Source organism: Andrena cerasifolii, chromosome 1 (assembly GCF_050908995.1).
Source record: "Andrena cerasifolii isolate SP2316 chromosome 1, iyAndCera1_principal, whole genome shotgun sequence".
Taxonomy (NCBI): domain Eukaryota; kingdom Metazoa; phylum Arthropoda; class Insecta; order Hymenoptera; family Andrenidae; genus Andrena; species Andrena cerasifolii.
The window spans coordinates 31,698,582-31,713,250 of record NC_135118.1 but is presented as its reverse complement, the minus strand read 5'-3'; the positions used below and the strand labels follow the sequence as shown (position 1 = coordinate 31,713,250).

General features: G+C 43.1%; 2 protein-coding genes across 3 annotated transcripts; one reads left to right on the top strand and one right to left on the bottom strand.

Moving 5' to 3' along the window:
• Positions 1-213: 213 nt before the first annotated feature.
• LOC143376103 (twisted gastrulation protein homolog 1-B) lies at positions 214-10,076 on the top strand. Of its 2 annotated transcripts, none has more exons than XM_076825997.1 (4): positions 214-693; positions 8,694-8,922; positions 9,002-9,208; positions 9,284-10,076. In XM_076825997.1, the coding sequence occupies exons 2-4, from the start codon at positions 8,700-8,702 to the stop codon at positions 9,589-9,591; spliced, it is 738 nt and encodes a 245-aa protein (XP_076682112.1). In that variant the 5' UTR covers positions 214-693; positions 8,694-8,699; the 3' UTR covers positions 9,592-10,076. The 2 variants fall into 2 exon arrangements, with proteins under 2 accessions (XP_076682112.1, XP_076682122.1); XM_076826007.1 differs by lacking the exon at positions 214-693 and adding an exon at positions 8,208-8,553.
• A 645-nt stretch (positions 10,077-10,721) lies between these two features.
• LOC143376057 (uncharacterized) lies at positions 10,722-14,322 on the bottom strand. Its single transcript, XM_076825889.1, has 9 exons — positions 14,186-14,322; positions 13,897-14,118; positions 13,749-13,824; positions 12,102-12,280; positions 11,777-12,032; positions 11,469-11,699; positions 11,303-11,383; positions 11,144-11,241; positions 10,722-11,036 (listed from the first exon to the last, which is right to left on the bottom strand). The coding sequence occupies exons 1-9, from the start codon at positions 14,285-14,287 to the stop codon at positions 10,932-10,934; spliced, it is 1,350 nt and encodes a 449-aa protein (XP_076682004.1). The 5' UTR covers positions 14,288-14,322; the 3' UTR covers positions 10,722-10,931.
• Positions 14,323-14,669: the final 347 nt, after the last annotated feature.

Below are 14,669 nucleotides of genomic sequence, written 5' to 3'. Positions count from 1 at the left end.
GGTAGTTCGGAGTCCGGTAGACTGCGAACGGACTGGCTCTCTTCTTTTCCACCACCATCTCGCTATCAGCAACCACCACCACCGCCGACTCGCTTCGCTCGCTTGGCTACCATCGCCAACACCTCCTTTTCCTCCTCCGCCTTCTCCTCCTCCGGCTTCACCTCTTTCCCTTTCCGCTTCTCCGTTACTCTCGGTCCACGTCCTTCCTTAATTCAGTCCAATGAGAGCCGCTCTTCGATTCGTCGCGGATCTCTCCGGTTCCGTCGATCCTCAGGGGATACCTTCGCCTCTCCTCCGTCGTTCAGCTCGAGCCGTGCCCGCGACCAGTTCGCCGCGGCTCTCCCGTCCACCAGCAGATCGGAATTTCGCGAACCGGTCCGGGCAACGCCAGAGGACGATCTCGGGGCTGGGTGAGAGTGCCAGTGCCAGCGGATCGCCCGAAGGATAATCTGTGCGCGAGGCGGATGAGACCCGGGGGGCCCCGCAACTAGCGATCCTCCCGCGATCGAGAAGATCAGCGTCGCAGGAGAGACGGCGCTGCCGCGGCGAGAAGGATAATTAGCTGGCGGAGGGAATATGTCTCGCAACAGTCGCAACGCGAACCGGTTGCGCGCTCTTAAAATAGTTGCCCGCGCATAGGTTTACCCGCTCTACCCGCCGCTGGTTCTCTGGAACACGACGCAGGACTGCCAGGTAAATACCGATGAAACTCCGCGTCGAGTCTCCGTCTCCGTCTCTCCAGCGGCAATCGGAGAACGCTTCCTCGGAGGCGCACCTCTGGCCTCGTTCCTCGGATCTCCTGTCCGTCGAGCGTTTCGCACCGACGATCTGGTCGCAACTGCGATTCCGATCTGGTTTGAGGGGCAGTGAGCCGCGGAGTGTCGGTACAGTGTTGTCTCTGAAATTGCACGCGTTTTCAGATTCTCTATACGCGTGAAGCTATCCCCGCTACTTCCGTAGTCGCCGCACAGTCGAAATACCGAGAATCAATTAATCTTCGTCGACTGAGCGACAGAATTTGGGTATCGCATAGGGTGGATGTACCAGTAAACGAACACGTACCAGTGAATGGACATTTTTTATTAAAATGAGTAAAATAAGCTATTAAAAGAAGCAACTAATTAATCAGAGACTTCTTGTAGTTTCTTGCTTCAGATCCAAACAATTTTTGGCAGCACGTGGAGTCAATCGCGCTGCAAACATAATTTTTTAATAGTGTTCATTCATTAGCCTTAAGTGTTCATTTATTGGTGCGTTTACCCTATCAAAGAAAAACCCGGAGAAGCCGAACGCCGAAGGAAAAAACAACTGCGCGTCGCTCATACCACTCGAGCGCTCGAGGAGGAATCGAAGCAAGCCGAATAGGCTACTCGTCTCTCAGATTGCGTGCGCCCGGCCCCGACGCTCGCGTGTATAGAGAGACAGAACTGTATTCGCGAGAGAAGTTATCTTGCGTGGCGTTGCTTCTTATGTGGATTGCCGCAATTGTGCACCACGCGATTTTGATCGCCTCCCGACCTTGGGGTGGTCCACGGTTCGTGAGGAATTCTGATGGAGACGCCCGCTGCGAGCGGAACGGTTGTGCCGACGCGTACGCGAATCTCGTCCACGCGTTTCCCGGGTCGTGGATTACCCTGCTTCTACGCGATATCGGCTTCTCGAGAAACATTTATCTTGGCCGCGTGCGCGCGTTTACAGTCGGCCATTTCACGATCCATCGGCTCTTCCCCTTTCCTATTGCTTCTGAGAACGAGGAAGAAGCGAGATGTTAGCGTTCCGCGAGGAACAGAGGCGGTTTTATCAGCGAAGCGAGTCGGAGGAACGAGGTTTCAAGTTCAAGCGGTACTTTTGGCTACAGCCTTGGGGGATTTTAATGGCAACTCGGATTAACGCGGCTGCGCTTGTTTATTCAGCGTTTTAGATGCGCAAAAGTAAAGAGTAAACTCTGTTGAGGATTCTCGAGTGGTTGTACAGACTGGTTCCACTGACGGCGCTTTTAGACGGTAATCGTCTGCTTTTACAAGATGCGAGATAAGCTTTGCGAAGTCACTGCTAGGCGGTCTTCAACGGCTAGTTGAACGCGAAGACGGAGAAGAGTTAAGGAACCGCGAAGGAGAAGGCGAGAGGAGAACGGGGAATGTTTTTATTATGAATAAAGGGTAAGGGGGAAAACGAAGAATGTTCAGTTTTCGTGATTTTGCGGTTTATGGCTTATTTTCTTGGTGGAAACTGGGATTGCAGAATCGTCGAATCAGAAACAGTTGTGAAGTTCAAATGCCCCCGTAATATAACGTTAATGTTTTGGAAATATAGTAGTTTAAAAGGAGGTAATGTCCACTCTGCACTGGAATAAGTGTTTTTATTTTATGTTTATTAATATTTTTAATTCTCTGCAATTGGAAATTGTATATGCTTTCAGATTAAAATAGAAATATAATTTTATTAACTTAGCCAATCATTATCTTATCGAAAAATTACAGTTCAAGAATTATCGTATGTTTATTAATATTTTTAAATCTCTGCAATTGGAAATTGTATATGCTTTCACATTAAAATAGAAATATAATTTTATTAACTTAGCCAATCATCATCTTATCGAAAAATTACAGTGCAAGAATTATCTTATGTTTATTAATATTTTTAAATCTCTGCAATTGGAAATTGTAGATGCTTTCACATTAAAATAGAAATATAATTTTATCAACTTAACAATCATCATCTTATCGAAAAATTACAGTTAAAAAATGATCTTATGTTTATTAATATTTTTAATTCTCTGCAATTGGAAATTGTATATGCTTTCGCATTAAAATAGAAATATAATTTTATTAACTTAGCCAATCATCATCTTATCGAAAAATTAGAGTTCAAGAATTATCTTAAGTTTATTAATATTTTTAATTCTCTGCAATTGGAAATTGTATATGCTTTCAAAATAAAATAGAAATATAATTTTATTAACTTAACCAATCATTATCTTATCAAAAAATCACAGTTCAAGAATTATCTTATGTTTATTAATATTTTAAATTCTCTGCAATTGGAAATTGTACATGCGTTCACATTAAAATAGAAATATAATTTTATCAACTTAGCCAATCATCATCTTATCAAAAAATGACACTTAAAAAATTATCTACTTCATTATTTCATTTATCAGAAGAACAATCTTATTCCCAGGATTAATATACCCAGCAATAAGCATAAATATTTTAATTCTCCTCGCGAAGCTGTTCCGCAACATTCTCTATTTTTCCGCCTTACCCTCCAAACGACACTTCTCTTTTGAAATAAAGAAAACAGTAGCACGGCGAGACAGGGAATGTTGGAGGGGAAAGATTCGAAAGCCCTGGCGAGCGTACAGGTAGACACCGCGGTGCCTTCCACGAAGGCGATTGCCGTTTGTTATTGAAGTTATTCCGTCGCCTCGGGCTAGAACAAGGCGAGGCTGTGAGCGAGTCTGTCCCTGGACGATGACGAACGTTTGCGTTTCAATACAACTGGAAATTTTCTAAAACCATTCGGTCCCTAGTCTCGATGCGCGAGCACGCAGCCGGCGCCTCCGTCGTGATTCCTCCGTTGCACAGCGCATCCCCGGCATTTCAATTAGCCAGTTCGATGAATAAAAACTGCGGCCACCCCTCCGGAATCGCAACGACGTGCGTCTCGATCCAGGTGAAACACCGGCGACTTTCTTCTTCGGCGCTCGAAACCCTCGCGATCAGCCCGATTCCTCGGCGCAGAAATTTCAACGCGTGCGATCGCCGCTGCGCAGCGGCTGCCTCGAGAGTTCAAGCGCACGCGGTGAACTTCTGCGTCTCTCCTGACTGCAAAGTGTTCGCGCGTTGATCATCGCACGGCCGACTGCGTTATCCGTTCAGGGGGAATTTGTAGAAAGATCCGCAGGAACCCACCTGTTGCGAGCGCGCAGCTCATTCAGCGGCGCCGGGCCGAGCGAAGGGCAGAGATTTAATGAAGTGGCGCTTGGCCGAGGGTGGCGCGGGGTTAAACGTCGAGCGTCGAAGGGAACGGGCAACAATTACCCGGAGGAAGCGATCGTAAAACCGATCCGCTCGGTGCTCATTTACGACTGCACCTTTCGGGCCTCTAAGTGGGGGCTGCGCGTGAAAAACGAGGCTCCACTCCTCGATCCTGTTAGTCGGTTGAAGTTGGGCCGGGCAGGACCGGCGCCGACGGTAAATCGCGCTGGGACTCGCCGAGCTGATTTTCTTCTCCCGCGAGTGTTGTCCGTACTCCGTCGTTGCCTCGGCTACGATGACGAGAGTCGTAACAAGTGTTGTCACAGTGAGTCCCGAAGCCCGTGATAGTTTTTGCGAGGTAACGCTCGAATAGAACGCACTCCTTTGCTGGTAACGGGTCGTTGCAACGGAATTCCTTTCCAATAATAATCCCATCGAACTACCGTGGGACGTGATTACGCGGCTTATAAATAGCCGGTTAATTGGCGCGATCGAAAGCTGCAATTATTACGCGCGCAATCGTTTCGCATCGAATTAATTATCGGGCCGCGCGTCTTCGCGGCTGCCTCTTGCCTTCTAACGAGGGAAGATCCTCGAGCAGGGAATTCGAGGAATTATGAAGCTTTGGGGATATGTGGAGGATTCGTAGTAGAGGAAGTGTTTGTTTGGAAATGTTTGGAATACCAGTTTGTTTAAGACGAATGAAAAATTACAGCTGAGGATGGGAAGAAATAAAACTGTATAATATCGTAGGGAAAGTAATAAACTTTTGTGTTTTAAACTCGCAGTGAATGTCCCAATTTCTGCGCATTTAAGAGGGAACTCGGCATAAGGAAGGTGTAAAAAGTTTGTTTGTGATGCAAATTTGCTGAGTACTTGATTAATTCTTTAATAATAAATCAAGTAATTTGTAAGTTATTTAAGAAGGATATTTCAAGATGTTTGAGTATTAGTAATTTGTAATTAAATATATAATGCTGTAAATGTCCGTATTTCTGCTCGTGGAAAATAGCGATCACCCAAGCTCGTGCAACACTCGCGTAAATGTTTAAATAATTTAGAATTGTTTTGTTGCAACTATAGTACAAACGTGACGCTTATAATAATAAGAAAAATACGAAATGATCAGAAATGGGGACATGAGCAGAAATTGGGACATTCGCCTTAATAATAAAAAACAAAAAGTAACTGAAACTTTGATCTACCTAAATGAAAAATGACAGGAAGCATCGATTTCGTTAAGGTGCAGGTAATTTGGAATACCGCTATTCCAATTTACCTTCACTTTATAAACTAAAAAAAACATGTAGATAATAAAATTATTTTCTTTTGTGATCTAATCAGGCTGAAAAATCACAATATAGGAACAATCTTAGATAAATAAAATATATTAGAAGTAATTTTTAAGTTAAACGATATTTTATTTAAAACTCAGTAAAAACTAAAAAATTTAGTGTAGTTTAAATAAAATCGTTTAACTTGTATTTTTTTTATATAATTTTTTTATTACTTACTTTTTAGTGTCTAAGTTTTATTTGTGGTTAGGCTGATTTCAAGTAGTGTTCCTGATTTCTCGATATTTTTTGTTTCTCGAGAAATCAGAAATTAGATCATATTTCTTGAGAATTCTCGGGAATTCTCTGTAAATTGAAAAAAATATTGCAAAAATTATATTTTTGGAATAAGGTTGATAATATTTATCAAAAACACAAGAAAACTTTAACTAAATGATTATTCCTGTTTAATTTATACAAAACTTGTGTAAATGAAAAAATAGATATTAAATATAATTGGTGAATTTATTTATTTATTTCAAAATTTGTACAAAGCGAAACATTACTTTTTGGTTTTAAAATTTATTTTTAAATAGCAAAATCTTTTTTGTGGCAAAATCTGTTACTGTTATATTTTCACGTTACATATATACATCTATCTTGGCTGTTAAATGAAAAAATGCGTCTTTTGACCCTTTTGGAAGAAATCCTGGATCATGCAAAAATTTTATACGGGCTACAATAGTCTTATCTCCTCTTTTCAATATTTCTTCATTAATAGCCACAATAAACTCATTAGGTACTTAATTCAGTATACAATTTTTCTAAATTTTTAAATAAGAATTTAAGAGCACCTTCAGCAATTAATAATATCGAAACTTCTGTACTGTGATTTTCAATTGGAATTCATATAGGTTCTAATGTTATTAAAAAGATGTATTATAAATTGTAGATGTGTTTATACGTTCGCGATTAACTAGTAATACATTCATTTACGAAAATAAATGAGATTTATAATATTTTTCCTAGACTAAAGTTTCTCGAGGAATAAGAAATAAGCAATTATAAAATTTCTCGAGAAATAATTCTCGAGAAGGAACACTAATTTCAAGTCGGTTGGATTTGTGGTTATGGGTTATATTTATAGATGACTGGGTAATTTTTTAAACCACTTGGGGTTATTTTTCATAATTTTGTTTTGTCATCTAAACTACGCGCGCCTGCAAAGTTTCAAGTCTATTGGATAGTTGGAAGTGGGTTAAAATTGAGTTTCTAGATTTGAACCAAAGAAACATAAAAACAAACAAACATACATATATAAAAACAAGCAGAGGATCGAAGCTGAATAAAATCGTTTAAAAATCGGTTACCAAATGGCCAGCACTGGCCCAAACCGACGCGACGGTAGCCGTTACTCGTGAAACAAAAGCATCGCTACGCTTCGGAATATTCCAAATTACCTTCACCTTCGGTATTCCGAATTAGCAACAGGGCATTGAAGCCTAAAATTTCATATCACGCTTTGTATTCTCGAAATTATCGCAAAACTGACAGGCAACCATAGAAGGCACATGCAGATGAGTAGATTAAGCGTTTAACTCTAAAGTTTCGACATATTCTAACCATGATTGGAACGATTGAATACTTGCTGAAAAAGTTTTGCAGATTCACGTTTTCTTATTCTGCTGATTGAGGCTGGTATTCATAGTCGCTACTTATTCTTAAGCAAATCATTAAGCATTCGGCATACTTTACTAGCTACTGGGTTAGGAGAGGATGCCGCATGCTTAAACATTTACTTAAGAATAAGTAGCGACTATAAATACCGGCCTAAGTCGAAAATGTTAAAATGGCGGTTCATCCACAAATCTGATTATTAATTAACAGGTCATTAGCCCCTATTATCTACGGCGTTACAAATTAGATAGCGTTAGTAGTTTATTAGATACTTCGGTATTCCAAATTACCAACAGTATTACTTTCTCTGTGTATTACGCAATTTTTTTTGCTGCACAAATTCACTTTAAGGGGGTGACATTGAACCTCGAAAACCAGACTATTTTCCGATTTTGTGTTATAACTAGCGAACTGTAAGAGATAGAAAAAAGTTTTAAGGCAAAAGTTACTTTCTTTAATTAGGACTATTATTTGGTAACTTGCGGTTTTTATAGTTCGCTAGTTGTAACACGAAATCGGAAAATAGCTGGATTTTCAGGGATCAGTTTCACCCCCTTACAGTGAATTTGGACAGCAAAAAAATTGCGTGATAAATATCTACTATATGAAGCAGTGAGAGCAACAACGAACTGACTCAGATTTCTTTCGAAATTGAGTTAGTAGCAATAACGTATTCCAATAGGATCTACTCGTCATATAAAATAGGGAAAAAAAAATTTAAATGTCCCTGCTGTAGCTGCCAGTTACAACCGCATTAAAAAATTTTAAATCCGGATTGATGCGGTTTTCTTCCCGTAAATTCCAGATTGAACCCGATGAAATATTTTCTATCGGTTTCAAACCGGATATGCATGTAAAAATCTTGACGGCATGCATCCCGTGAATTATTTGCTCTGCCAATCCGGATCGCGACGGACTCGGAAGAGCTTGTGGCATTTCCAGATTGAATCCGTAAGATCTTTGATCCGCAATTTCAGATACGAAACTTCCGGGTTTATACAAATGGCAATTCCTGATAGAAATTGATAAATTTCGCACATGCAAATCCTGTTTCATCCATCGATCTGGATATCCGCATTGAACCGGATTCGTTTTTGAACTGGCACAAATCACTGCTTGAAAATCCAGGTAGTACCGCATTGAACCAGATAGATCCAGTTCAAAATTCAACGCGGTTCTAACTGGCTGTTCCAGCAGGGGTGGGTTGATCCGTTGTTGCTCTCACTGCCTCATATTATATCCTCCACATATCCCCAAAGTTTCATAATTTTTTAAATTTCAGAGCTGAGGATCTTCTCTTGTAAGTAAATCCTCTCCTCCGCGATCCCCTTTCCGTCGAATCAGCGTATCGATCTGATTTTGGATTGTCTTATACCCCTTGACATCTCGATGGAGTGTAGCTAATTGATTACCCTACTGGGTGGACTTTATTTTCTTTAAAGGCGTCATCGAACTCGATTAGAAAATCTTTCTTTTGGCAGATGTCCCCTCTGGACGGCGACTGACTCACGTTCATGAATATTCTTAATAACCTTAATCGAGCTTCATGGCCGTAATGAATGTACGCGATTCACGGTCTTCCGTAGACGCGTCTTCTCGCTTCTTCGCGTTGTTGGGAGGAGGTAGCGCCAATTTATCCCCGCGTTAATTACCAGTCATCCCCGAAGCTTAGCTTCGAAACTCCGTCACCCTGTTTTGCGCGGCTGGTAGAGGATCAACAGTTGCATGTAGCATGAGTCTGAGACGCTGAATGTTTCTCCAGAACACGATGACGAATTGGAGCAGGACGCTGGTCGTGGGCATCATCGGCATCTTCTTTCTGGCGGTAACGAGGAGATACACGGAGGCCTGCAACGAGGTGATCTGCGCCAGCGTGGTGAGCAAGTGCATGCTTACGCAGAGCTGCAAGTGCGACCTCGTCACCTGTACCTGCTGCAAGGAGTGCTTCTCCTGCCTCAGCTACCTGTACGATGAGTGCTGTTCGTGCGTAGGTAAGCCTCCTGCGTTCCTTCGCTACCATCGCAGAGCCTGCAGTCTTGTACTTAAAACCTTTCTCCTGATTACCCGCAGACCTCTGCCCCAAGCCAAACATCACGGACAACCCGCTGAGTAAAAAGTCCCACGTGGAGGACTTCAGCGAGCCAATGCCAGGCCTGTTCCAAGCGCTGACCGCGGAGCCGGATCCGCTGGAGCGCTGGCTCACGTTCACGTTCCCGGTAGACTTCGACATGTCCCTGTTCACGCCGAAGCACGAGAAGGAGATCAAGTACCACATGCGTGAGTATCACGGATTCACTGATTCCCATCTTGCTCGACCTGTTCGCCTCATCGAGGACCGATGCGTTGCTTCAGAGACCACCGAGGAGGAGATGCACCCGCTGAAGCCGAACGTGATGACGGTGAACTGTACCGTTGCGTTCATGGCGCAGTGTAACTCGTGGAACAAGTGCCGGGCGTCCTGCCAGAGCATGGGTGCCACCAGCTACAGATGGTTCCACGACGGTTGCTGCGAGTGCATAGGGGACACGTGCATCAACTACGGCATCAACGAGTCCAGATGCATGCACTGCCCGCTGGACAAGGAGGAGGACGAGCTGAAGGACCAGTACGACGACTACGGTCAGGACGAAGACGATCTAGCGGACGACGAGATCGATTAGCATCACACCGACCTCCACGCGAGAAATGTACTGTGCCTCGCGCTGGCGGCGCGTGCATTCCCGGTGACGAGACTCGCGCGGCGAACCACGAACTCGCGACGCTTCTACTCGTTCGCGACGCTCTCGTCGGGGGCACGCGATACAAAGTGATGGGACTCATGGACAGCTCCCTTGAAAAGGGACTCGCTCGTTAAGGGGTGTGTAATTTAATTGACGACGGTGAGGGTGGCTTAAAGCCATCGGATGTCGGCGCGTTTAATGGCATCATCGTCTGTAACTTGTAATTATTGGACGCAACGAATGATTCGACCACTCAGGCGCGTTTTAAACTGACTGGTCGCGGCGTGGCTGTAGCGGCGTAGCGCGTAAAGGTCATCGCTCGGTTTTTTTATATGTTAAATATGTATGTAAGTAGCCCTGTAATGTGGAAGGTTTTATTATTTTTTCTGTGCCATATGAATAAAAGTTGTACATGTATCGTTTCATTCTTGACCGATTCACGCGCACTCTGCTCGCTGACCGTATCGCGCGAATGACGAACGTTGCCCGTATTCCTCTAACGCCTATACTCCTGCCGCGCGACGATTAACGTTCCAAGGGCACCGGCGTGTACATTTAAGCGATATTCACGGGTAATTAGAGGAGCATGGACTCTATGGATTATTGTTGGTGTAAATACGGATAGCCGGGTCGTGGGAATTATAATTTATATGATATGTTTTAATGCTGCACTTGATTATACCAATGCACAATACCGGGATGATACGATGGATCGCATAGCGGAACCTACGAAATTTCCAACCCACGCGGTTACATGTAAATAACGATATGCACGGATACTTAGGATCGCAGATTCTATTAAAGCTTCGAAAGAGATCGCGGACAATAGCTCGGGGGACCGAAATTCCACTGAAAACGTAAACGCTGAGCTACTCTCCCCTGAAAATGATCGACGGACTAGAGAAGGGAAACGGGATCGGTATGTTGAATAAATCGTTCGTGACTAAATTAGCGGAATTAATAAAAGACGAACGGTATAACGAATTTTCCTAAACAACTCCATTTCGCGGCACGTCTCATCCGTCGAATGATTATGTACCGATGTGTCGCGCGATATATAAACACACTCATTCAACTCTACTTTGTTATATTGACCATCAAACGCCGCGTTTCACGCGCACGCTCAACGATCCCCATACATTTAATTCATACACGCGCTACGAACGCGCGTCGCCGAGCCACACTTATAAATATCGCGTGCGGAACGATTTTGATCGCTCTCATAAGCGACGACCACGCCCGAGGGAAAGCATAAATTTTGGCCCGCAAATGCTGAATATTTACACAGGCGGGTGTTCGTCCTGTGCTTCATTGCTCTCCGGTAATTTAATAAAAGGCATATCGTTGCCGCTCCACATCGAATACAACTGAGATCTCGCGCATTCCTGAAATTATTCGAGTTAGTAATGCACAGTGTACGCTCGACGCCAAACTGAGACAAAATATTTGATAACGTTAACGATAATTATTCTAGAGTGTAATCACACATTACCCCGCCACCAGCGCTCTCCGATCCCGAACGACTGTGGGCTGATATGCATGAGTCTGTTGAAGAGCTGCTCTTGCGAGACGGTAATATATCCATGGTACCTAATAGACAAAATCAAGTGTAATTACGCGACTGCCATTGAGCATTGTCTCTAAAGCTTACCGTGTTCGACATCTCTATGATCGCTATGCGAATGAATACTATCTTTGCTGTCTCCGTGACTACCACTGGTTCCACTTTGCTCTGCATAAGACACAGCAAATTATTTAGAGTAATTATTCTCAGAAGAAACATTGAGAAGGAAGCTTTAACAAGTACCAAATCGTACCTGAATCCCTGTGCTCCCCGCTGTGCGCACTTTGGTCGCTTTCGCGATGCCCCGATTGGTCGGAATGATCGCTCGAGTGAGAATCATGGGGCCAACACCTCGAGGAGGCTACTTTACGAGATCCCGGCCAAATCGTCGGGTCGTAGCTTGACTCGAAATTGCACGTTGTTAAAGTAACACCCGGAATATGCTGACTGGTGTAAGCCGACAGTTGATTCAAAGGTCTAACTCCTATGTAGATAACGAACAAGTACCATATTACTGTAATAAACGCTGGCAATAACATTTATTCTTTCCTTCCTCCGTACCTGGCTTATACGATAGGAGCTGGATCGCCTCCTGCAGGCCATCCTGGCTAGCCATGGCACAAGTTTTCCATATCGTGTCAGGCGTAGTGGATCTGCTTCTGTCTTGATGGGGTACCCTTAATCGCGACCGAACATCCTGCCGTGGCCAGTCCGTGATGTTCCGACAATCCCAAGGCATCGACCATCTTCTCATTGTGTTATCCGACACTTCGCCAGACATTTCTGCAGCCGCTGTTTCGGACCACCTCCTCTGAACCTATGCGAACAGTCACACGATCGCAGGAAGTTAACAACAGGAATTAGTTACTCGAACCGTAACGATTACCTGCAGAGGAAATAAAGGATACGGTAAGGGTGATCTGTGACAATTTTGGACCGCCTGTTGCATCGACGATGAAGACACTGGTGGTGGCGAACTATATAATCTTTCAAAACACTGTTGAAGAGACGCAATATCGCATTTGGCAGTACCACCCTGCGAACAAGAGCACTCAGCCATTCCACCTGAAAGATCCATTGAGAAAATCATAACCGAGGAAAACAGAAAGCGACCTGCAAGGGGTCATTCTAGTAATCACGACGCGAAATTCGGCAACATTCAGGCTTTTTTCTCTCAGTGAATACAGTGAATAAGAATGTCAAACTTTTTTTTCATTTATTAAGGGGACCTTCCGGTCTAAAAGTCGATTTTTTTTATTTCAGTTTTCGAATGTTCAACCTTTTAGGAATACGTGTTTAAAAAGATTTTTTAAAATTCGTAAAATTCCCGAAGTTATAGGCATTTGAGTAGCAGCAAATGCATGGGTAACACCCGGCCACTCGGCACTCACGTAAAACTTTAAACGCGTTTTTCTCGAAACAGTGTTCTCAAAACGGTGAGACCTGTATCCCCAAAAGTTATCCGATTCGACTGAAAGTTTTTTTTTACAAAAAATATATTTCTGTAGCTTAAGACATCCTTAATACAATGCAAAAAGTTCCATTAAATTATATATAGTAGTTTTCCTTTAATTAATTCCTAAAGATCACCTATTTTGGGGGCTCTAGACCGGAAGGTCTCCTTAAGCTACTTGTAACGTATACGGAAGAATATTTTAAACACACTTTTAATTGTATTTTTTCAATGTTTCCTGGAGTTCAAAATCGCGCCTTTGAAAAGAAATGCCCCCTGGCGGGAGTGATTTAAGCTCACAGACTCATCTGAAGCAAAAAAATCAAGCTGATTCTTAATCATTATGAGTACCGCTATCGCAGGTATCAGAATTAGCCACGTAAGTCAAAATTCAACAAAATTGTGCGCATTCAAACTTCAAGTAAGAATGGAAAATTTCAAAACTTGAAGTTTGAATGCGCACAATTTTGTTAAATTTTGACTTACGTGCCTAATCCTGGCAACTGCGATAGCGGTACTCATAATGATTAAGAATCAGTTTGTTTTTTTTGTTTCAGACGAATCTTTGAGCAGAAATCACTCCCGCCGTCTTTTCGAAGGCGCGATTTTGAACTCCAGATAACATTGAAAAAGCACCATTAAAAGTGTATTTAAACAATTGTTCCGTATACATTACAAATAGCTTAATAAATATCCGCTTGAGCGACCCTATCACTAGGATATGTTTGCATGGGAGTGAGGTAGCCGACCGGATTAATTTCTTTGGCTCTTCGCTTGAAGTATTTAGACGGTCGGTTATCTCTTCTTTCGGGTCATCCTTGGCGTAACTATTTTGTTTCCACGCTGACTCAAATTGGTCTGTACTCTATTGTAATAGTACACTACTGTGTAATTTTTCTTTGTTATGTACTTATTGGGCTTGTCCCGTGCAATAAAGTATAAAAATAATAATAATAAATGAAAAAAAGTTTGACATTGTTATTCATTGTATTCACTGAGAAAAGAAAACCAGAATGTTGCCGAATTCTGCAGCGTGATTACCAGAATGACCCCTTAAGAGCGCCAAGTATCGTCTCTCACCTAAACATTCGCAGCAAGCAACGCAGAACTGATATTGTAGATTTATGAACGTTAACAGATTATCTCTAAGTATGTCCTGGAACAGTAACGTTTAATATAAACAAGACAAAACAGTTATAGTTGAAACTAGAGTAAAGCAATTATGTACATGTTTCTCCCCTTCGTTCTCTCGATTCTCGTGGTCTCTTAACGCAGAGATAACGTGGTTCTTCACAGTGTTACTTGCTATGTACGTTGTTCTGGTGAGCTCTTCCCAGCCAGCGAGACACTGCCCCGTTAATCGGCATTGCACCGATGTGTCGTGAGCGGACAGGAGAGTCTGTAACGACTGGGCCAGCTTTGTACCGGCTGTGCATAGGCCGTTGAGCGTCTGCGTTAGAAGAAAGTGGTTTACTTTTACGTTGGTTCAGCACGGGAGTTACCAGGAGCGCACGAACCTGTAAGTACACTAGCCAATTACCAAGACACTCGTTCACCTCTAACTGAACTTTAGATACTTGATTGTCATTGGACTTTGGTTCCGTTCCGCCCTCTGCCATATTTACATTCTTTTCGGTGCTTAATTGTGCGGCGAGTTTAGTCACCTATCGACAGGAGAAATCGCATACTTATGCTGTCGTGCACTGTTGCTGAGGGGCAGTGTAAAAGATTTATTAGAGCGATCACGTAAGCGAGAAGCGACACCCGAGGCGTAATTAACAGGAAACAAGGTAGAGTAGTAAAGAACACAATAGTGTTGTAATAATCTCTTTTATTACGGGAACTTCTGACGGTTCGAAGCGGGAAAGTTTTCAACAGAGAGCATCGCAAATCGGCCACTTACATGTCTTATCTTTATTCGGCGTGTACTCCGCGAGGAATTAGCGTAAGAAATGGGAATCACAGATCTCGCGTTTCAGTCGGCGTACAGCCACCGGCAGC

Excerpts from the sequence above, each read along its gene's own strand:
- LOC143376103 (XM_076825997.1), top strand. The coding sequence starts at position 8,700 with ATGACGAATTGGAGCAGGACGCTGGTCGTGGGCATCATCGGCATCTTC. Across the intron at positions 8,923-9,001 it reads TGAGTGCTGTTCGTGCGTAG|ACCTCTGCCCCAAGCCAAAC; the intron begins GTAAGCCTCCTG and ends GATTACCCGCAG. Across the intron at positions 9,209-9,283 it reads GGAGATCAAGTACCACATGC|AGACCACCGAGGAGGAGATG; the intron begins GTGAGTATCACG and ends GCGTTGCTTCAG.
- LOC143376057 (XM_076825889.1), bottom strand. The coding sequence starts at position 14,287 with ATGGCAGAGGGCGGAACGGAACCAAAGTCCAATGACAATCAAGTATCT. Across the intron at positions 13,825-13,896 it reads AGAACGAAGGGGAGAAACAT|GACATACTTAGAGATAATCT; the intron begins GTACATAATTGC and ends TTACTGTTCCAG. Across the intron at positions 12,281-13,748 it reads TGCTTGCTGCGAATGTTTAG|GTGGAATGGCTGAGTGCTCT; the intron begins GTGAGAGACGAT and ends TGGATCTTTCAG.